At 27.7% G+C, this 25,851-nt stretch overlaps 1 protein-coding gene across 4 annotated transcripts in view; it reads right to left on the bottom strand.

Moving 5' to 3' along the window:
- The window catches only part of LOC123293392 (papilin), a 137,882-nt gene extending 112,880 nt beyond the window's left edge, over positions 1-25,002 (bottom strand). For all 4 annotated transcript variants that reach the window (XM_044874200.1, XM_044874203.1, XM_044874202.1 and 1 more), the window contains exon 1: positions 24,908-25,002. In XM_044874200.1, the coding sequence (XP_044730135.1) occupies positions 24,908-24,930 (23 nt within the window). In that variant the 5' untranslated portion in view covers positions 24,931-25,002. The remainder of the gene's footprint in view (positions 1-24,907) is intronic.
- Between the last annotated feature and the right edge of the window lie 849 nt (positions 25,003-25,851).

Raw genomic sequence — 25,851 nt, 5'->3', positions numbered from 1 at the left:
AATATATTATAAAAGAGAAAAGTAAAACAATATTAATTAATAATAAATATTACTTCCTTGCACTTCCACCATAAAAATAATAAGAATGAATATATCTTTCCATCATTAGCGTTATAGGCTACAGAAAAAAAATTTTAGTTTATATCAAGTATTTAAAAAACAATTGTTCCAAGATTCAGTACTTGACTATCGGCCCCTCTAACCCTTCCTTCAAATGTTGATGATGTAACGATCACTGAAAAATCACTAAGTCTTTCATTAGAAGCAAATGAAAATTTTCATTCACAAAATTGGATAGGTTAGGAAATTTATCGTTCATTGATCTGCACAAATACAAAAACAGCCCAGCTACTTTTATGTATAAACGAAGATTTTACTAGATTGAAGCTGCTAATTTTCCAGCATTGTTAATAACAATAATCTGTACGGGATGTTGTTTTTCGTTTTCAAGTATAAGCTTTTTTCAAGCTATAAGCGATTTCTATGAGGGCCGTTTGAAAATGTTTGCCTAAGTGTACTTTAAAAAAGCATATTCATGCGAACTTTTGCTTTTTCGATTAACCCCCATAGGTTGAGATAGAAATACCCTACTTCCGGACACCACATTCTCTTTATTTTACATTTAAAAAAGTAATTGTATTTTATATTATGGACAATATTCCCAGAATTTTTAATTTCTGACATTTTTTACCTAACCTCATTGTTTTCGGGATATATGCGTTTAAAAAAAATTCGGCTTTTGCCAAAACTCGTCATTGAAGAAAATAAGCATTATTTTATGGTTAAGGGCAAAAATTTTGTTTGAAAGCCATTAGATATTATATTTTGGGAAATTCTTATTAGATTTACAAAAGTATTTTTTGACTCGTAGCAATTTTCACGATTTTATTGAGTACACTCAGGCAAATATTTTCCGGATTTATTTCCTCGAATATTATGTTGGCTTGAATGGGCTCTATAGCCTATGTGTATCCTTTGTGGGCAGCCAATGTAACCTAACCTATATTGGTTAAAGATAAATATTTTAAAATGAAGATAGTAATAAAGTAATTGCTCAGCCCAAGAATGCAAAAACCAGGAACAAGTCAATCTTTTTTCAATGTTCAATTTTATAGTTGGTACACTTCGTAAAAACTAAATAAAAAAACGAAACTGTAACACAATAGAAATACAGGTTTTTTACTATCGATAGTAAATATAGTATTTAATATGTATACTAACTAAAACAAAAAAATATCTGGCAATTTATATTTATTTCAAAGAGTATTTCATTTTTGATGGATGGATAGTTTGACTGGAGCTTTAGTATTGTGAACAAACTGTATAATTTATGTAATATTATTCTTTTGTTCGGCAACGTCGGCAACAACTTATCTAAGTTTTTTTTAATGCATACGAAACTATATTTTAAGTTATATATGCGGTTTTTTAATAAGTGGGCGCCAATTTTATTTAAGAGTTCAATTTTTTTTTTTTTTTTTTTTTTTTTTTTGTTTGTTTTCTGTTTGGCTCCTTTCATACGTGAAAATATTTTTGTGTCAAATTTAATTTTAAATTCGTCTTGCTGATTAGTTTACAAGTAGCTGTTTCTTGTTAATAACCTGCGTTCTAAGACCAAATCAAAGTAAATAATCTGGAGTATTACAAATTCAGGAATTGCAGTAAGCCACAAACCTCTTTAATTTGTCCCCCTGAACTAGTTTAAAGCTCAGTATCTATATGATATTGCAAGCAAATTTATTACTGGCGTCCAAATTAGATCGAAGGTGTCTAAATTTAGTCCCACAAATTATATTACAACTGTCTCATTTTTTCCAAGCATTCATAAAAAAAATCGCCATGTAATACCGTCATTGCGTGTGTTTGTAATTGAACTACTCCTAAGCCGATGAATCGATTTTGATGAAATTTTTTGTGAGTGTTCAAGTGAAAGCGAGGATTGTTTAAATTGGATCCACTAAAAAAATGAAAATAAACATATGAAATAAATGGTGGCAACGCATATAAATCTTATATAACATTACATCTTACTATTCAAATGTATTTATTTGCGCTCCCACCATATTTACCTAGAATTGTGAACAGCTATTTAAATAGTATTGAGGTATTATTTATTATTATTCAGGTATTGTGAAAAGGTATTTATTAAGTTTTCCGTCGACAGTCACCATGATTGACTCTATTTTTTTGTTCTAAATTAATTGAACATGCTATTTTTGAATGCAAATGAAACGAAAACCTGAAATAAATAATTTCATTATTTCCTAGCACAGAAACCTTTGGTCTTTATATAAAAGTTGTGTAGCTATTTACACCAGAATTTTTTTTTGTCATAAAATTTAAATAATAATTTAAAGGCTTTTAGAGTTACAGTAATGATAAAAAATTGTTTAAATATTTTATTTAAACGTGTAACATCTAATCTGACTGTGTAATATTATTAGACAACTTAACGATTGTATAAAAGAAACCTATCTGAAAAAAAAAAATATTTTCGTTCGTTCGTGACATTAAATAATAGTGAGCATTGTGTGTTATACGCTATAATATTGACCACAAGAAGACTGTTTAACGATCGCGCGCGGACAAAAATCATAATATACAATCGATTTTTATAGACACTTGTAAAGACATCATAAAAAATGTTAAAGTACCTGCCTTGTTTTGTTAAGAATTATTTCTAAAATATTTGTTCAATCAATAGACACTCTGGTATTAGAGAGAGGGGGTTTCATACATCTGGAAAAATATGTGGGATATAGGCAAAAAAATAAGGAAAGCAAATCTAATAAGATCTATGTAATAATTTATTTTTAGTAAAGATGTTCTATAAATTTTTCCCGTAAAAAGCGTATTTTTTGAAGATTCTAGTTAAAAAGCAACATACTTTAACATAGGAGATACTCCTCTTTTATAGGAGATATGGGTTAGTAACAATCTATGTTGTTGCTTTTAAACTGGTATTATTCAATTGCTATGGTGCAGAATATACAAGATAAATTTTTGGAAATAGTAGTGCATTTCGAAAACGGAATGTAAAATAAAAAAACATGTATCAGCTCATTTTTAGGGGCGAATAAAACATTTTCTTTTTCATACGGGAACGTCTTTATGGTCAAATCAAGATCAACTTTTTTTATTTTCTTAAAACGTTTTCACAAGGAAATTTTTCATGTCTTTAAAAAAAACTTTTCATACAGATTCTTATTTTTAATCAAAAAACAACTTTTCACCCGAACCAATTTTTTGGCATACAATTTTTATACAATTCTGAGCTACAAAACTGTAAAATCGAGTGCTAAAATTAAAAGTCTATAAAAAAAATTCTTAAACAAAAATATACTGTTCTATTTTAAAAACCCATGTTTGACCATGAAGACGTCTCTATATAAAAAAACAAATTTTCATTCTCCCTAAAAATGAGCTGATACGTACCTATTTTCGATAGGTTTTTTTTATTTTCCATTCCGTTTTCGAAATACAAGGGTACAAAATTCTTAAAACATCACCGTGTATATGGATTTGAGACAATAAATTACTTTCGATTGGGATTTGGAGATCAAACCCCTTTTCGTTGACTCACTAACATTAATAAGAAAATACACAGATTTCTTATTTACGTATTTTAACAAAATATAAAATTTTTAACTAGACAAATTGTTTCTATTATAAGAATAAAAAAAAGTCCCGTTTTCTTTTGGAATTCCAACAAAAGGGGAAAGGATTTAAAAGTTTATTAACACGATCAAAATTATTGTCGAGAATGTGATTTCCGTAAAATAATTATTATATGATAAATATTTTGGTGATTAAATACACTTTTGTTAAAACGCGGTAAAGATTTTTTATAATGATATCTGATCAGTTCTCCACGGCAATATTTACGAAACAAAAAAACGTACATATCTTATTTAACATGCAAGATGGTTTTTTTTTACAACCCGAGTGGTGTGTTTTAAGTGCGTGACTAGTTAAATATTTCTTATAAAACTAAAATACGAACCATTAACGTTACTTAATATAATTATTAAATTATTTTTTAATAGAATGAATAATCACGTGTTTTTTTTTTTTTTTTCATTAATTAAATTCATATACTACTTGGGTGTTAAAATGGATTACTGATCAATTTATGACATGCGAAAATTAGTTCTAAAAAGAAAAAAAGTATTCAACAAAATTAGTATACTTTTTACCCTGTAGCATTACACAGGTCTGCGACTAAAAAACTGCATAAGATTTTTTACATTTTCTTATAGATTTTGACCTCCCAAAAACAGGAAAACTATTCAAAACATTCTATCACATAGGTTTTCATAGATATTAGTAACAACATAAACTAGTCTTAAAGTAGTATTATATAGTATTTTATAGTAATAATTTATAAAACTAGTCTTAAAGTAGTATCATTGCACAATAAATTAGCGCGAAGGGTTATTCTGTGCGTATGGAAGAAAACTAACTACAACAATTTGGCCATTACCCTGGAAAGAATCAAATGCCAGGACTCTCAATAGATGGTTTGTGGGGACTTCAAAATACTCACGATGCTTTTGGGTCAGCAGGCAGGCTATAATAAATATCCATGCTTCTGAAGTACAATTTTCCAAGAAGCCAATTAGTAGCCACAATCTCACGAATTAGTTTAGACTAAAGTCAAAAACAATAAAAAATATTTTAAATTGTATTAAGTATTTTTCTTAGCTTTTAAAATTATATTTTATTGAAAAATAGATAGCAACCAAGGAAATAATTTTTTTCCTTTCTGTATATTCATTAATTGAAATAAGCTGCCAAAAATATATTTTATTAAACTCCAAATGATAATAAACGCAGATTGACCCGTTGACTTCGGTTAAGTAACTATAATTAAAGGTATAAATAGAATTTGTTTTTTAAATCGTATATATTCTTTCAATATAAAACTAATTAACTTCATAGATAATGCCAATCCAAGTGCCTTAAAATAAATCTTAATATAAGTAACATTAGGTAAAGATAATAACCTTTTAGTTTTATTTTTAATTGCCTTTTCATAATGTAAATACATTAAAATAATATCATAATGTTGACACTAAATAAATTAAAATATCAAACTTAATTTACGCTTACGATTTTTATGTAATTCATATTATTTTTATCGATATTGTAGTGAAATTACATTAAATTGGTGTTAAATGTCTGTCGGTTTAAACTATTTGCAATAAAATTGGTCGTATAGGTAAATGAAAATAACCAGTCTACGATCGCAGGAGGTAAATTGTTTTGTATTTTAAAAAGTTGTAGGTGCAAAAGTTCAAATAATTTTACAACAGTATCGGCTTTATTAATTTACACGAGGCTAATCAGATACTTATTCATCTTTTATATGTTTCAATCCGAGCACAAATGGGAAGGGGGGCGCAGCTTGATCAATTGACGAGCCGTTGACGTCTATCTACATAAAAATACGTTACTTTACCTTACAAAGCTGCGTCAAATGATGATAAGCCTCAAACGGTTGAATTAAAAAAAAAATTCGAGTGTAATTAAAATACCCATACTAAAAAGATTTGGATACCAAAAAAATTAAGTTTACATTTAAAATCAGTTATAGAGAAGTATATTTCTGTCCATTAATTTAAACTTGAGAAATGAGGCTACTCAATGAAACTAAATTCAATAAATAACGAATAAAAGTTCGGGAAATGAAGCTTTTATTACCTATGTGTCTTGAACTAAAAAGAAAACGAAATAATTAATGAATTTGAACAAAGAAATGGAATGAAATGAAATGAACAAGGACTATCCCAGAAATTATTCAAAACGCATAAAATAACTTCCCGAATATAAATTCAAAAATAACACCGGTTTTGAAAACAAAGCTTGAAATATTGATATTAAACAGTTGACATATTTTATGTCTCAAATATTCAGCAACCAAAAGTATGACCGAGATAACAAGGTAATGACTTAAGCTATCTCTGATATGTACATGATTTGGACCAAGACAATTACTGTCAATACTCCCCATGCATAAAAAAGATGAACATTAAAATTATTTTTTATTTTGCTGAAAGCCATGTATATACATAATATACTTTGTACTAAATGTTAAATGTTTTTACAATTGTTCTGTCGAATGAAATATATTTAAATTATTTATTGATAATCTACAATATTGTAAATTATCACAATACTTTCCAATTGAAAATATTGATCAATTGAAACTTTCAAAAAGCATGTTGCAATTGAACTATGAAATTAGAGCATATTAATCATCATCATAAAATCAATGAAAAAAACGGAATGACACATACTATGCCACAAAATATCGAAATAACCAGGTTCATTAATTCAAGTCTAAAAACTATTCATATCGTGATTCCAATCATAGCCAGGAAAATAAAAGAAATCCAAGAAAACTCCGTTGATTCTGATCTAGTGTCATCTGCTTTCTTTGATAGCTTGTCTAAAATAAGCTTGAATACTTTTATACCCCAGAAAGTTTGATAATTTGTTTATAAAATACTTTCCAAAAATTAAAAATTAAAAGAAACAATTTTACACGGCTTCGGAAATGTATAACTGGTAAAATGCTCACCCGAGGAGGTAAGGAGTAGCAAATTTTATTCTGATTTTAAAGATATCTCTAATAAGAGTCCACGCAATTCGCAGTTGTTTTTCGAAAAAGTAGGGACCGAAAAAGTGGAAAGCTCACAGAGCAGCGCTCTATCTTCAAATCAATTTGAAAATGGAAATTGATCTAGATTTTTTGGGTCTAAAAACAAATATAATAATCCCGATTATATATTTTACGGAATACATAAATCGAATATAGAAATCCCGGAGTGAAGCATAGCTTACACATTATCGATGTTTCTTTTTAGTATTAAAAGGGATTTAAAATATTTTAAGAAATAAAAACACAAATCAACAAAATGTTTACAAAAATAGACAATTAATTGTTTTCTTTAACAACAAAAGAAACACAATGGTAACATCTTTATTATTATAATTCTTACAAGGGGATGATCTTTGATTATTTGTTCTAAAAACTTAATGAATATATAGATAGAATTAACAAAGGAAATAAGTAGACAAAAAACAGACAGAAAAAACGCTTACTCACTCAGTAAACATTTAAAAAACCTTTTTTTTTTTATAAATAATGGAAAAAATACTCTTAAATCTTAGATAACATTGTTCAAAATTTTTATAATTATATAATATTACTAGCTGGGAACTACCCGCTTTGCGGGGCAACATCCCCACTTGCACCCCTCCCTCCACATTTCCTTGCGTTGGATAACAGTTTTGTAATGTACACGTCATGCTCTTTTATTTGCTACCCCACTTAGGTATATTTGTAAATATTCGATATTTCCTTCCCACTTTCTCGCTACACCTTTCTACCCTCCGAAGGTTAAAAAAATTTCTAAATGTAATTTAAAACATTCTGACCAAGTTTTGAACTATTAAAAGCCATAATTGAAAAATATGAATTTTTTATTCATGAACACCCCCGCAACCCCCCTTGTGGGTGGAATTTCGTAAAATCCGTTCTTAGCTGACCTTTACTTGGCAAAAGGAATATTCCTGCCAAATTTCAAGTCTCTAGGTCTTATAGTTCCAGAGATATCGTGATGAGTGACTATCTATATCTATAGAAAGTCTCCTATATATTTATAGATTATTGTACTGTAAAATTATAATTTTACACTACCATTATTGTTAATTGATAATTTTATGTTTTCTTCCCAAAAATCGATTTTCGAACATTCAGTTTTTATAAAGACTAGGGTAAGTAGTTCAAATCAAACTTGAATACAACTGTAGTTTATTTGTAGACCGTAGGACAGAAAGAATGCTTTGTAAAATGATACTTTGGCGAGCAAAAGAAGTTTGGCGAGTCTACCAAACTTCTCTCTACGACTTTTTTTGAAAGCACTGCGTTCTCAAATGAGCACTATGGCGTCATATTTAAGCTATTGGTCAAGAAAACGCATCGAGAAATTTATCGGACACTATTACCACTTGATAACATTAATAATTATTATACAATTCAGCAAAAATGAATTACGTACGTATTAATTACGTACGACAAAAATACTGGGCATGTGCGAGGCCGTCGGCAAGCCCATCGGTGCTGTATTTTTGTCTTGCTGCGTTTTTTCAGACCGATAGTTTAAATATGACGTCATCGTACTTATTTGAGAACGCAGCACTTCCGAAAAAAGTCGGGGAAAGAAGTTTGGTAGACTCGCCAAAAGGAAGCGACTCAAGATCGTTTTACAAAGATCATAATCTTTTTACATAGCACCCTTTTTTCCCAGGGTCTATTGGTCATTAGAAATTCAAGCCACTAGTAGTTTTATTATTACTCAATTCTATATTCAAATCAACTACAAAAACTTACCCTGGCCTAGAAGTTGAAGACCCATTTATCTATAGTTTTTTTTTTACAGATAGTCCTCAATTTGGAAGGATATTGCCAGATGGCTACTCTGTTCTTCTTAAAATTTTATTATCTATATCTGTATCATGTTCCTTACCACAAATCAAAAAGAATTCGAAGAAGAACCCTTTTTCTATTTTGATATCGATAAACAAAACTTGTGTAATATATAAATATTACACCTAGATATACATTTATATAACATACAAATATTTGAACATCTTTATACAAATGGTTAAGATAATTTATATTTGATATTATACCGTTAAGCCTAGACTTAGAAGACTTAACCACACACACAGATGGTTTGGTTATATATATATCGTTGAATGAATTTACGTGATTTCCAATGTCTAGGCTTTTTCAAATATTAAAGATTTGAATTTAAACAAAAAAATATAAAAATACCACCGACTGATATATTTTAAACAATGCGGACAACACAAACACACAGAGATATGCTTTTCAATAACTTCATTTAAATTTTATGATTTATTTCTAAGATTTTTTTTATTTATTTAGTTATAGTTATAGACATGTGCTCAACAGTTGTGTCATATTTCATTCATAAAATCATTAAAATTGTTCAATCATCATCCACAAAAAAATTTCGCAAAGTTAATAACTCCTAAATAATAAATAAGATGTTGTATGATTTTAGCATGTCATCAAGAAAATTGCCTACAGTGTTGTTGGCAAGAGTAAGAGATATAAATCAACTTTACACGTAAGTATTCATTAAATTTAAGTTAACCTATCTCTAAGAATTATTTGAAAAATAAAAAAACCCGACTAAGTTCAATATACACTCAAAAGGAAAAAACAAGTCCAGCAGTTTTCATAACGATTTTAACAGTCGCGACCCATTATTGGGAAGATTTGAGCTGGTGTTGATTTTAATGGGTCCGAATAGTTCTTTTAGTTAGGATTTACAAATTCCTATTCAACGATATCCCAGTTACCATAGTTTGTCGACTTTCATTTTTAGCCTATGAATGTATGTTTGGTCCTTTGAGACCAAACGAGTGAAACGTTTTTAATGATTATTTCGTTAATCGATTTGTCTATATAATAGCTATTCAATGATACCACACTTGACATATTTCGCCGACTTTCATTTTTTTGGCATCTGATGGTCGCCATATTGAATCTTCATTATTGCCATATACAAACAAATTGATTGACCAAAGAATCACCAAAATCGGCCCACGCGTTTTATCTCTAGTGCGCCACATGGGCACACATACATCATTTTCACAATATGGGGTCTAGTGGCCACAATATTGAATTTTCATTACCACCACAGCTTTAGATGCACTCTCACTGTTAAGAAAAATCGACTGACGTGCGAATCTTCAAAATGGGCCGACGCGATTAGCCTCCAGTGTGCAATATAGGAACACACATACATAAACTAATAAACACATTACCACTCCTTTGCGTTGCTAACAGGGGATAATTAAGATATGCGACATCACCTCGTGTTATTTCAATCTCTTTCTGTGATATGTTATCCAAAAATTGATTACACATGGTATTTTGCCTCGATAACGAATGTCGATTGAAGCAATAAAAATAATAAAATTTAATTTTAAAAAATTCTTACCACATCTCTATATACATAAAATCTCTATATACTTATAAAATAATCGTTGGTGTCAGCCTGTTTGCGATTGAGGCCGATTGAAATCAAATTCATTGTAGACACGATGATCCTTTGCTTTATTAATCAGCCCCTTCCGGATAGTGTGGTAAACTTGGGAGCGAGAGCTCTGAGCATGAACTCATTGCCTACCTCTTTCCTTTTCGACCTTCCTTTAAAGGTAACAAGTAAATTATTTTTTCATTTTACCATATTTCCACCAAACTATCCCCTGAAGCCGAAGATCGAAATCAGGTCTAATGGGGGTTAGAGAGTAAATATAATATGGTGATATGGTGATATTTGTTTATGAGCGGACTGGTAACTGCCTGTTTTAAATAAAATTCCAATTAAAAATTTATTTAATTTACAATAGTGATATAACTTTATGCATGAGATTTACTTCAAGTTGAATGACTAACTTTAACATTAATATAAGATTTTACGAGTATTATCATAAATAGGTCAGTTCTTTTAAACAATAAATAATATAAATATATCAGTTTTAATATACAAGTCATATGCACCAGGACTGTAATTTCTTCAAGACAGGAGCAGATTATGAATATTCTAAAGATCTAAAAAAACTTAAACAAAAAATACTTTTTAAGAAACAAGCTTTTATAATACTAAAAGTAACAAATAAATTTTCCTATGGGTCACTCATAATTGACTATTAGTGAAGGCTTGAGGCTCCAAATCATCCTTGATATTTTAAATTGAGCGCCTCCAATTTTTACAAATAGTCAAGTTCTACTTGTTAGATGCTATGATACTCGCAAACAGGGATTTCGAGTTACACTTTAAATTATTTTCATATTTTATCCAATCAACTGAGAGAAACAATAATTCCGTCAATAAACTAAATCTATTGGACCTTGAGCTCATAATGAAGTTCCAATTTTACACAATTCATCCCTGCATTTTTCGACACTGTTCACTTTTGAAGATTAAATTTGATAGCAGCAAAACCTAAGAAGACAGGTTGAGTTTCGATTCTCAAACTATTTTCTTTTAAACATTAGGTGTTCCATTTTGGATTAAGATGGTTAACAGTGAATATCAGTATGTTTTTAGAACATTTCTTAATAAGTTTTAGATTATTTATCTAGAATCTATGACTTTAAAAAAAATTTTAAAATTGTTCACTTTTCTTACAATTTGTATTACCTCTTCAGATAAAATCCAAAGTTAAGAAATCAATTGCCAAGCCTTCTTTACTCTATAATAACTCTGTATTCTAATCTTTGGAAAAAAATCACTGGCTTTTATTAAAACAAGTGACTTCATCCGACCGAACAATAACAACATATTTTAAAAGTGCATTATTGTTTTGTTATTGTTTTGAAGTGTGCTTTAACCTCAAGGGATAAATACATAAAACTTAAAAAAGTAAGATACTTTTATGGGGTGGTGATCTAACTATGCAGTAAATCTGATAAAATATTATTTTATTAAATTAAGAAAAAAAAATATAACAATACTGTAGTTATTATAATTTTTTGATAACAAAATCGGATATTACAATTATTTATATCACAGAACAATAGAATATAATATTTTTTTATTAAAAAAATAATAATAATAAAAGTTTTATTGAATAAAATGTATATAAAATGGCCTTAAGAAATTATTTTATATCAATTTTCAATAATCAATATCAAGAGAAGTTGATATTTTTTTTTAAATAGTAATTGTTTTTATGTAGATAAATACAGTTTTTAAAATATGAGTCTTTCTTCTTTCAACGTCAGCATATGTGGAACGTTCCAAAGCGGTTTCATTAGGAAAGCAAAGTAGGTAATATAACGGGTAAGATTTTCAATCAAAAATACCTAAAATTTTCCTAAAAGGATGTTTCTATCCACAATTTAATTTAATTCACGGTAAGAATTTTTTTTGTGGATATCACTATGTCAATATCGGTGTGAATGCCATGCTGATTTGACCATTGAGGGAATAATAACATTGGTAATATTTATGGTGGACGAGTCAATGCAGTATGGGCGTCAAGCCCATAGATTCTATAATATCTGTCTCTATACCATACCAGCATTGTAGTAAACGCCATATATTTCTTACCGTATACATTAATCTTACATTAGAAAGTCCTTGGTCGTAGGTAATAGAAATCAGTCTTTAATTCTATATGCCACGCCATTGGTCAATTTGTTTCCAACATACTACAATTACACTACACTATACTCGACAAATCTGTAGATATGGCTCTCAGGCTATCAATCAGGTTCAATCTCAGAAATTCCAAACATTACTATCTAATTTAGTATACTTTACTTCTATATAATAAGTACAAGCCCGAATTTAGAGTACAAGCAGAGTAGGCACGTATCTGGGGAGGAAAGAACAGAAACGCGGCAAATTTTGAAAACTTGTTTTATTCGTGGGAATTAAATTTCTGGCTTATTTCGTTAGTAAGAGTATCAACATTATAAGTGAAAAATGGTCTAATAACACACTACCTAAAGGCGGAAAATCATTTAGGTCTGAGTAACTACTTGCTCATTTTGATTTGGTCATTGCCATCAATCCGAATATTCCTTGGACTTTTCTAATAACAACCTAATATGGGGCGAAATAGATTGGGATTAGTAACACCGTATCATGGAAAGCCTCATTGAAGTAAAATAATATAGTTAAGACATATTTGGTTCGAAACACATTTTGGAAAAATTATTACCTTTGTATATACAATTAAACAACGCTAAGCAATTTCTGCCTAATAGCATACTGATTTAATGTATTCGGGATATCAAAAGTCACGATTTGTTTCAATCAAAAATATTGCCTATTGACAAAGATATATTTATTTGCATATAAAAACTAACAAATTATTATCTTGAGAAATATTTGCAAATTTCGATGGATATTTCGGAGGTGATAGCATCAGTGGTTTGTTGTATTTGATCACAGTTTTTAATTTACTTTCCGCTTCTTTTAATAATATCTACAGAAATTAACTATTTCATTTTTAAGTTCTAGAAGTAGGTGTTATTTTTCTAAGCAATCCAAATGCTTTTTTTTAGAATTAAGCCAACACTGTTTATAATGGTGAGTAAAAGAAACGGTCCTTAATTATAGGCTACATACCTTTCTTTCTTCTATAAGTAGGTAATATTTTTATAAGATACATTTTTTTTTTTATTCATAAATATTTTGATTGAAATCTTTAAGTGTGAAATCTAGTGAGATGCTTGGATATAAATCTGGCATATAATATTTATCTTTTAAAAAAGATTTATTCTAATATAACTGGTTCTAATTTGGTATTATTATATTCTAAAAACTCCCCTTAATTTATATTATTTATATCATTATATAGTAATTCAAAAAAGGCTTTCAAAAAATATTATAAAACACTTCAAAGATATTATATGAAATTTTTGAAACTATTGTTATTAAAAATTTTGTGCTTATATAAAGAAATAAGTACCTAAGTGCTACAGATATTTTTGAATTAAATCAAATTCACAGTCACTTTTGAAAACATCAAATAATTCAGCAAATAATTTATTTAGCTAACTAACTTTTAACTTTTTATAGATTATCATTTTTATTTGTGTAACATAATTTTTGTTTGTGTAAATAATGCCGGAATACAAAATTTATCTATTCGTTTGTTTACTAAAGTATACTTATAGTTATAACAACTTTAAACCTAAAACCTAAGCCTAACTAAAATAAAATTGAGATGGAGATATTCAAATTAAAAATTAACTTGATGATTTTAAAAAGTAATCTGAAACAGGAATGATTTTAAAAAGAAAATTTTTCATAAACCACGATTAGGTTTTTAAAAAGCGTCGTTAGTATGAAATTATTAAAACCTAAATGTTCTTAAATATGTTTATTATTCGCATCAAAAAGTGTAGTCACATTTTTAACCATAAACCATAAATCAAATTTTTAGAAAGAGGAAATTGAATTTTAAATTTAATTATTATATCTATGAAGTAAGTCTAAGTGTTTATTATATTAAACACATAATCAAACATTAAACAGATATATTCTATTTTGTTATTGCAAATAAACTTTTTGCATTTATAATTTATAAAAGTAATAATTAAATTATTATTAGATTCTAAATTGAAACAAAAATATGCCTACAATAATATTATTAATTGTAATTATAAGATTTATGTAGACTAATATAAACAAACATAAACTGAAAATCATAAATATTAAGATTAGGAGGTAAAGAAATTATTGGAATATATTATGTTCCAAATTTCGCTATCAGTTCAACTTTATTAATTTTCAGTAATACGAGATCTCAGAATTCTAAAAGGTGCCTTCATATCTGAAATCATCACTTGGTCGGTTGAATATTTTTCATTTCCAATGATACTGAAAGCTATTCTTGAGTTAATGATTTATCTTCGATAAATAAGATTACATTTCACCCTATCATTCACCCCTTGAATAATAATTTTTCTTGAACCCCTATAAAACATGTTGTTTCCGAAAACTCAACTCTACCGGCGCTGTAGAGGAATTAATTCAACCACATAGCTTGAAAATCTACTTCACAGGTAGACAGAGGCATTCTTCAGAATTGACACTTTAAATCAGAATTTTGATAGTTTCTTTTAACAAATTTGGAAGAATGTCATTCGCTATATGAATCCTGGGAGGTCGTTTTACTCGTTATCACGAATTTTAGCTTCTTAACGTCAAATTTATCGTTTCACTTCCAATGCCTATCACTGTAATAACAATTCGTTATATGAGTTTAAAATAAATGTTTATATTCAAAATGTTTTTGATTTTTAAACAAAATATATAAACTGGATTAATTATATCAAAAATCCATTGATCAAAAGAAAAATAGAATGTTGTTACTTTGACTGAAATATTTCATTTCACTTTCATTTGCAGTTTATATATATATTTTGATTTTAATATTCTCAACAAGTTAATTATTCCATGCATATGAAATTTATCAAGGTATACTTTAGTCCCAAGTTTTTATTTTAAAATATTGACGCTACGAACAAAATTTTGGTATAGGTGTTCCTAAAATCACATAATTAGTCCCTTCTCGGTTGTTTGTCCGCCTGTCTGTCTGTCATCACGATACCTCAAAAACGAAAAAAGATATCAAGCTGGGTCAATTGGGTCTTGTAAACCGTAAGAGATAGAACAATAGTACTTTATACAAGTAAAAAACCTGTTCCTTATAAAAAAATAAACAAGTTTTGTTTAAAACATTTTTTCGTAAACATCACTATTTACCCGTGAGGGCGCATTATATAGTATGTATTATGTGGGAATATCAGTCAAGTGTGTGTGACATGTATGTATATCTGTGTGGCTATCTTTCTATACTTATAAGACGTAAAAAAACAAAAGATTGCGTAATCCGCACTGTCTTTACATGGTATTTCAACAATTAACTCAGTCAATTATTTGTTTTCGTTTGTTTTAATTTAATTTCAAATATTTGATAAATGACTTTAAAAACTTCCAAAGTGATTCATCCTTATCCATTTCTTCGCCTCATGATTGAGCTATTATAAAAAATATTTTTGTATATCACACTTTAAATACTAGTTACCAAATCGCATTTCTAATGCGACAAATCCATATTAACCAACCCAAATAAGTTGGGAAAATGTATAACTATGGGATGAACTGAGTCAATCGCCTTTTGAAACGGAACTTGCATTGTTCTTTGCAAGGTATACTACAACCATTTTTCCAATATTCTGATAACGTAGCAGAAGGGATCCAAAAACTACATCAACTATTATGAGATTATTACTTTCCCATCATGGGAAATTTATTATTATTTTTATAAAAATACAAATTACGGTCATTATTATTAGGGTCGATCCAATAAATAAAAAACTACTTGACAAATTTGATATATTCCAAATTGAAATTAAAAAAAATTTAAACCATTAAAAACTACATTAATTTTATTGCACTGACATTATAACTAACCTAACACTACTTGAAATTTGAAACTAGTGGTTTATTTTTGTTTTATAACTTAAGGGTAGTTTTTATTTTGGTCTTGTTACGTAAGTGTTGATAGATTTATTTGACATTTTACAAGCGGTATTTTAACTGAAAACAATGTTTTGTTTTATCACTCACAGCGGTTAGCAATTTCATATTGGGGTGGTTTACTTATAGTTTTGTTCAGAAATAAATAATAATTGTAAATTAACCATTCGTAAGATTCTTTGAAAATTCACTACTGGAGTTGCCAACAGAGTGAGAACCACGTCTCAAAGTAGATTGACAAGGATAATAAATGTCGAGGCCTGGTCATAATACGCATGTCTTAATATACAACATAATATCCTGGCGCGTATTTAAAATAAGATTATACCACTTTTAAATAAAGTTAAAACAGTATATTTTGAACAAATTACCATTTTACCATTTTTAAAATTTTTTTTCATAGAATTAACACAAAATTATCTAACAATATTACTCGTTTGAACGTTAAAACAAAATAAAATTTTATTTATTTATTTCAAGCACATGTGAATGTGAAATATAAACACATCATTGAAGCAGCTGATTCCGGTTATACGATCATGCGCATTGAATACCAGGCTTCCAAAATCGTGTTTCTCCGTCACCTGTTTGAATATTGTATTTTCGTCTTTGTTAATCTACTCTGTGATGCCAAAATATATATACTTGGTATACACTGGGCTTATCTATTTAAAATATATTATCTAAGGTAAGATTATGAATTAATTTAGCCTATAATACTGTTCTTCTCTATACAATTTTATTATAGATATGTTCATTCGTTTCTTTGTTTTCTAATCGTAAATAGAATCATAGACAGATCGATCGAATTCTTTGAGTGAATAAAGTTAAAAAACAAAATCATATGAATAAAGCAGACATACAAAATCATTACTGTTTCAAAAAATGAACAAATTTCTGGCTAAGCTATGTACACGTATCAAACGTAAATTTTTCCTCACTTTAGCCAAGACTGAAATACTTTTCAGTTTTTTTTCGAGATAGTAGTCAAAAAATTTGTTCTTTCACTACCTTAAAGTTTGTATTGATTATTGGGAAAATCACTGATGACTTCAAGCAGTCAATACGGCTTAAATCTTAAAAAAAAGTAGCAGAGTTTTTTAAGTAGTTGAATGATATTGCTGTAAGTTACTATGGTTTTTAACATCCATCTTTGTATTCAACTCCTTATTAAAACCAATTTAACGCTTGTGGTTCTATTTTAATCCCCCGGGTTTTTTGCATAAACAAATGATTTTTGCAATACAAAATAATTTTAAAAAATATTCAACTTTAGGTATAATAAATACGAGTCGTCTTTAAGTTTAATGTAATATAAATTTTATACAATTAATTTTCCATGAATTTATACTATGTTCCAGACAAAATAATCCACGTATTTATGTGTGGTTATTTGTATAAATATAAAATATATAGGTATTACAGATCCTAAGCCCACAATGAAGTGAAATTTCCATTATTCTTTTTGCCTGCCTTTTAGAGGCTTGAAATTAAGTTTAGTAATGAAGAAGAATGAACAAAACCATTTTTAGACCATTTCGACAAACTATCTACCATTTTATCACATGTCACTCCAATAAAATATTTTTTACCGACAAAAAAAATTTGTAGAAAAACACGAAAATTGAAAAACTTTATGTAACCATAAAAATTTTATTAGTTACTAGCTGTGAATTACCCACTTTGCTGGGCAACTTCAATTTTAAATAGAATAATTATTGTGTTATTACATTCACTTCATATGCCGTCACCTACCCTCCTTTTGTTCATAATTTCGATTAACTTCTAAAATAATCAGTGTTTCTTTACTATTTAATGCATGTATTATACATAATAACCTTCCTCTCGAATCACTTTATTAGAAAAAGTCGCATCAAAATATGTTACGTAGATTTAAAGATCTAAGCATTCATAGGGATAAGAGACAGATAGATGGAAGCGACTTTGTTTTATACTATATATTGACAAAACTCAAAATCAGTACTCAAGAAGGCAGACAAAAACAATCATTAAAATTTAGCTTCATTATGAGCTCACGGTCTAAATGCATTATTTTATTAACTGCATTTAATGTACTTACTTGCAATGTTAGTAAATGCAAATTATAATTAACACACCTATGCTATATGTGAGGTACCTATGTATTGTATAGTAGTATTCTTATATATATTTTGTTTCAAGGTGAATGTCCTTGTCCACACTTTGTCATTTTTTATTTATTAATAATAATAATAATAATTAATAATATTAATTTTAATTTTTTTTTCTACAATCAATTACAATCAATATTAATTTTATTAATTTTAATTCTATTATTTTTATTATATTGATTATTAGCTTAATTTATGTTTTCTTTCACGTATACATGATATATAATATACAGAATGTTCGATTTACATCTAGGCATATAAATATCACGAGTAGGACAGAATACATGCGTTTAGCAATGCATCTAAGTGAGAGGTATACATGTGTTGAAGCTTTGATATGCGTTGAGATAGTTGTAAGACGCTTAGAGAGTGGGAGTTTATTAGCTGAATAGATGAACTGCAATAGATAAGCCACGATGCAAGTCACTTTTGCAATTTCATATAACACCTATAATACCTCTTACTTAAATGCATTGCTTAACGCATTTACTCTATCATACTCATGATATCTATATGCCTAGGTGTAAATCTAACATTCTGTATAGAATATAATAGTTTCGTAAAGGCAAGACTACAAAAAAATTGGAAATTTGATTTATTAATCGCCGTTTTTTTCCGACTTACTGAGGATTAAGCCTTAACGAAGTTCGAGCTATCGAGTTTCTACTGTATTACATATATAACAGAGTATAAAAATTTGAGACTAAACCTAGTATACCTTGATATATATTACATAAATAACAGGGTATAAAAATCAGTTTGTTTATTTAAATTTGTCAAATGTTCACACATTTTTAACTAATCAACAAGTATTTACTTAGTTTTCAAATTATAAATTTAATGAACAATATTTAATTTTATTTACATAAATAGGTAAATACTTCTTAAAAAAAACAATTTTACCAAAAGAAGTAGACATTATTGTGATAGATATAATGATTTAATAACAATATAAACAAACTCATTGTCTTCTATTTTTTTGCATAAAAAACTGAACTGATAGGCTCATTCAACTCGAGTCACCCTGTTTAACATTTTTTTATTTTATATTCAACTCTTAATATTATAATAATCCAATAGTTTTTATTTTATATAATAAAGTATATTCAACAAAGATAAAAAATGATAAACTTTATTATCACTTTTTAAGAATGGAATTTATATGATCTTACCCAGGTATTATAATAAAATTATATAATTTAAATACCCGCCCGTATTAAAGTTAAAAACTATTTTTACGTTCAGTCAGAGTCAAATTTATGTGCAGACCAAATAGGTCAAGGCCTAAAATGACAGATTTTAGATTTACAGATTTTAGTGAAATCATATTCCTGAATAATGTACAAACCTACGTTTAGACCGTGAGACAGAAAGGGTGCTTTGTATAATGATTAATACTTTCTTAAAACTTCGTGAGTAGCTTCGTTTTAGCGAGTCTATCTAACTTCTCTCTACGACTTTTTCGAAAGTGTTGCGATTTTACATGAACAAGATAACGGATAATTTAAGCTATCGGTCTGAAAAAACGCAGCAGAGAATTTGTCGGTCACCACTCGATAACATTAATAATTATTCAGCAAAAGCGAACTACATATGTATTCAAAAAGAAAAATACTTAAGTACGGCATATTCTATGTGGTAGACAAGCTATGTGGTAGACATCGGTGCAGTCTTTTTATCGGACTAAATGTTTTATTTTATAATAATTATTAATGTTATCAAGTGTGCGTCATAGTGTCCGACAAATTCCCTGTCGCGCTATTTCAGAACTATAGCTTAAATATGCCGTTATCGCGCTCATGTGAAAACGCAGCACTTTTGGAAAGTCATAGAAGCAAAGTACGGTAGACTTGCCAAAAAGAAGTCTTCTATTCCACGATCTAGTACCTTTAAATTCAATTAGAAACAAAAATCAACCGCAAAATTAAAATTAAGACGAGGATTGGATTGATTTCAGACTTATTGAACATGTACGTGTGTATCAAACAGAGGCTAAAATGCCTTTTGAAGTAGGCTAAAAGCGACATCTAACCTATATCTGTCTTTGGGTACGACAACATTTGGGTACTTTGGGTCAAATGTTTGTATTCCAAATTTTATAATCAATTTCCATCTATTTAATTTGAAAATTTTTATATTATTTAACTGAAAACAAACATTTAATATCCAGAGTCGAGACATACAGACCCTAGGGATAATTTTTAAGGCCATAAATAAGAAATTAATTTGTGTGACTGTTTTATATCATAATTTTTTTTTTTGTTCAAACCAATAAACACTATAAATAAATAATAAGTGGAGACATTTTTATATGATGAATGATGATAATTTAATGGCAATTAATAATCGTGTCTAGTCAACTATAAAAAAAAAAAAAAAAAAAAAAAAAAAAAAAAAAACAATACGTTGGCATACAATAAGTAGACAGCAATGCTCGAAAACGGAAAAGATTCAAAAAAATTCTCAGAATTAATAATACACAAATAAATACTCGAAAGTACTAATTTTATTCATTTACTTAGATTTCAGAAACCACGGTTTTAAATAGAAGGAATTCTGATGAAACATTTAATAATATTTCGATCGATAGGTCTTGCATCATTTTTAGATCCCCGAAAAATAAATTATCTATAAGTTTGTTGCTCTGCCTACTGTCAATATTTATCCACAAATTAAAAATTTTAATACAATTTAGAAGCGCAGGGAATAGTAAAAATATTATGTTTTTTAACCCACAAACTAAAAAAATTAGTAAGTTTGACCACCATGTGTGCCTGTCTGTGTGTTTGTCTGTCTGTGGCATCGTAGTGCCTGAACGGATGAACCGATTTTAATTTTTTTTTGTTTTATTAAAAAGGTAATTTAACGGAGAGTCTTCTTAGCTATGTATCAAGTGATAGCTTATATTTCTGTACCCGAAAAAATTAAAAAATTGGCGATGATCTTCTAAATCGATTCAGTTAGGAAAAAGGCATGGCCTATAAATAATTACTATGGAAATGAATTGTCAAATAAACCTAATTCAATTCATTTCGAAAATTGAAATGGTAAAATAATTAGGAAATTTAAAACAATAATTCAAAAGAACAAAATCAACTCAAATATTCAATTGAAATATTTCAAAAAATTTGTTCCAAAAAATGATAGCTCTCTAAGTATCTTTTTCATATCATCTAATGTCCTTGACCATCACTTTGATATTGATTTAAGAAGGAGTGTTATAAATTTAAAGTGTTTATCTGTGCGTCTATGTGTTTCTCAGTGGCATCGTAGGCCCTAAACTGTCGAACAGACTTGATTGAGAACATTTTATAACTAAGTTTCCAAAAATCGGTTTCCAAGAATTAAATCGCATTTGTCGGGGGTTTTTTCAATTTTGTAAATTTCACTTGTCATTGTTCATTTTCATAATGTTTAATTTCATTGCGCTTCCACCAAAAATAATTTTATAAACTTAGCACAAATAAGTTTACTGTATTTTCCAGTATTATGAGATAATTTTCTTAACCTTGTTTAGTAATCTTGAATTAAGTGAATTACTACGTTTTATTGGCGTTTTTCCTTATATTGGGAAAATTTAAGTAGCCTGACATTTCTAAAATATAGTATTCCGCGTCGAATGTAAACGGCATCCATCTACCATGACTGTAAATGGGTTGAAATTTGCAAAGAAAAAAAATTACGTGAAGTTTTTTTCATCTCCGGAAAAAGGACGATTTTCCTTGGAAAATTATAGTGAAAGTTATAGTTTTTTATTTTATTTCATAAAAAACCCAATTATTTCACATCGAATGCCAAAAATTCCATTCCTCTGGCATGATTTCGAAAATATATCAACCTATTACTTTCGTTACCTAACCTTTATCATATCTCTATTGAAGATGTATATTTTTTTTAAATTATCCCCATAGCCTGGCTCTGAACCTTCTGTCGCTTCCTATCCAATTGAGAGAATTGATGCTAAAAGATACATCTTCAATAAAATAGTTTTTTTCTTAAATAGCAAATTAGTCTGCATTATATTAAATAAAATTGAAATACAATTAATTAAAAATAAATAAACAACTTTACTTTTTTATTATTATAGTTATTAATTTGTAATATCTGACAATAAGGTTGTTTTATTAGCTTTAAAAATTTAGCAATAGTATACAAGGCGTGCTAAAGTAGTATTATGAATAGATTGATTGTATTTTTATTTTGAATGATATTGACAGTCAAATTTCAATTAAAATGTATTCGATATTAATTAAACTTTTATATGTAGAATTAATTTATTACTTTAATAGTTTATTGAAATCAATTTTAATGTGGTGTATTCGAGCAATCAATGAGAAAATATAGTTTTAAAAAACATACTTTATTAATAGACATACGAGCTAAAAAGTCCACAAGTTAAATTTGCAAAATTTAAAAAAACCCCGATAAATTTTCGGGTACGGAACCCTAAACTTGCACTTGAAACATAGCTAAGAACACTCTCCATTAAATTACCTTTCAAACGAGACAAAAAAAAATTAAAATCGGTTCATCCGTTAAGGCGCAATGATGCCACAGACAGGCGAAGTTGCGATTGCTATACATTTATTTACAAGAAATATTTCTCATAATTTATAATATCTAAAACAAATTTATATAAGTTTAAAAAATGGTGGTGAAAATGACGGGGAGAAATACATTATATCCTTAAAAAAGTTCGTGGCGCAGGAGCTGCGTTAGCTAAGCGAATTCCCTCAGAGATAGAAAAAAAAAAAATTATACATATTTCTTAAAAAGAGAAAAAATCATACTTTTACTTTTACTTTTACTTTACTCAGTACTTTTTTGCTTAAAACTGATCAAAAAATAACAAATTTTATTTTATTTTGAAAATTTCAATAAAAGATTTCTTTCTAATTTTTTTTAAAACAATTAATTATAAAAAATAAAGGAAAAAATTTCCCTACAATTTAAGCATTAGGTACGGTCTCCCACATTTTTTACTGAATTCCGTGGCATTAGTTAATAATAAATTGTTATTTGCAAAATTATTCAGAACAATGAGGTAATTTACAAAAACTTTTAAATTTAAGAAATAAAGAATATTTTTATAATCCCAATTTTATAAGATAAAAATCCTACAATTATTAAATACTTGAAAAAAATTATTAAATAATTATTTTATAAATATTATTTGTTTAGTTAAAAATCTTTAAATAATATCAAATAAATATTTAAATTGTAATAAACATATCAAAATTAATTAAATATTTTATTATTATTATTATTATTATTATTATACTTAAATAAATTTTTCTAAATCACCTGCTGTTGTCTTCATTTAAGTAATATTATTTACGTATATTATTTTAATATACATGTTTCGTAATTATATTTAATAATTATTTTTATTTTTTATGAATAAAATGGATTTAAGCTTTAAATAATAAATTTTTCTGATTCGTTTACAAAAAAATACATAAAAAAGTGACGATTAATTAAATTATTCAATCTTTTTAAATAATTGATGATTATATTAATTTATTTACTATTTTTTCATAAAAATTACTGTTTAACAAATAGCAAAATGTTTACATATTCAATTTTTAATACAATAAAAAATTGTAAATCTTTGTAAATAACTTATATTTAATTTATTTCGATTTTGACGATTCCAATTCATTTTTCAATGTTTTCTTGTTAATCAATAATCAATCATTGACTATAACTACGAAAATTATGTGAATTAAAGACGGACATACGCAGTCGCAAATACCTAACATTAAGGACTAAACGAAGAACAAAAAACTTGGAACAAAGTTCCTAAATTCTAATTTCTGATTTTTCTTTGATTTCTGGAAAACTTTACTTTTATAAGAAACATTATATGTGCTTAATAGTATGATCTCCATACTCGACATGGCTCCAAAGGTCGCATTCCAAGAAAAATATAACATCTCACACAAAATAATCGTGGGTCAAAATTGAATGGTTTTACAGCCGAACCCAGCCACAAAACACAAACATTATTTTCCTTAGTTTTTACAGTCAACACTCTCTAATTAACTAAGTTTGTAAATGTTTATCTAAAAAAACATTCATAAAATTGTTTTAAAATATAATGTGATCGACACAATTATTGATTATTTCCCAGGCAGGAAGTGAGAGATTACAGAAAAAAAACCCAACCATTTTCCAAGAAAATAAATTTTCTACCCATCACATTTTAGGTCAAATGTTCCTTTTGAGAACTCACGCTCACAAAAAATAAATAGCTAACTTTTTATTTGTAATAGCAGTGTATTTATGGCAAAGAAATTTTTCCTATAATACTAAAATTAGATACAACCATTTCTATGAAAACGACAAAATGATAAAATTAATTCAACGACAAAAATTTTTGCATTCAAAGATTTAAAATCATCACAATTAAATTTCAAAATGTAGTTAATTCATTCAATAATTATATACATTTAAAAATAAATTACAATTTATTAATTTTATTTTAAAAAATGCGCTCGTGCCTTGTAATTACAGATTAAATTATAAAAATTATAACTACACTATATAATTAACTGATTAAATAAGCATTAAAAAACTGTTTAAATTTAAATCAGCAAAAATAAATTTATTGAACATATAATACCGGCCGGCAAAATTTATTCTCACCTTAACAATCGATGTAGATCCATTTAAAATTTGAAAAAAAATTCACAATAATATAAACACAAATTCAGTCACAATTCAGACGCGTTGCAAAAAAAAAAAAAATTACATCGAAACAATTGAATTATTGTCTGTAGCGAAAAAAAAGTTTTGACGAGCACACAACAGAAATAAAATAAAATGTTTGTTGAAGAAGAAAAAACCAAACGTTTGTTATAAACGTAAACGAACACACCACCGTACGCTTAATGAATCTGGAGTCTATAATGGACCTAGCAACTCTCTGAAGACTTTAAGTTTTTACCACCACCAAACTGAACTAAGAGATCTATCAGATCTCAGAGTATGTTAGTTAGAGAGACTCCACTATGTATTTATTATATTCTAAAAATATTTTGTTAAAACAATACTAATAAATGATTTGATTTTTTTATATACCCTGTGTATAGTAAATAATTTAAAAAATAAAAAATCCGAATGCGTTAAATAAAATCTGAAAAAAGAAACAAGTCCAGTAGTTTACATACCGACTTTAACAGTCGGGGTCCATTAATGGGAAAATTTGATTCGATTTAGGTTTTCATGGGTACGTGAATTTTTTCATTTTTTTCAGATTTTATTTAACGCAGTCGGATTTGTAACTTTTTTAATTATTTATTTTATTTTAGATATTTTAGTGTCCCAAGACTAAAAAAATCCTCTTACTATACTATATTAAAATTTTAAACCAATTTATTATTCCTAATTAAATTTTAATATACAACTTATATATATTTTTGTAAGCCCCTTTTAATTTCCTTTATTTTTATACCCTACTCGATAGGTTTTGTTAATTTTTTTTATTAACATATTACTATTTCGCTCCAAAAATCCGCTATTTTGTTTTGTTTTTTTAGAACACCTATCTAAGAACACTTGGATTTTTGAGACAACTATAATGATACCTT

The sequence above is a fragment of the Chrysoperla carnea genome, chromosome 2 (assembly GCF_905475395.1).
Source record: "Chrysoperla carnea chromosome 2, inChrCarn1.1, whole genome shotgun sequence".
NCBI lineage: Eukaryota > Metazoa > Arthropoda > Insecta > Neuroptera > Chrysopidae > Chrysoperla > Chrysoperla carnea.
This window is presented reverse-complemented; position numbering and strand designations above follow the sequence as displayed.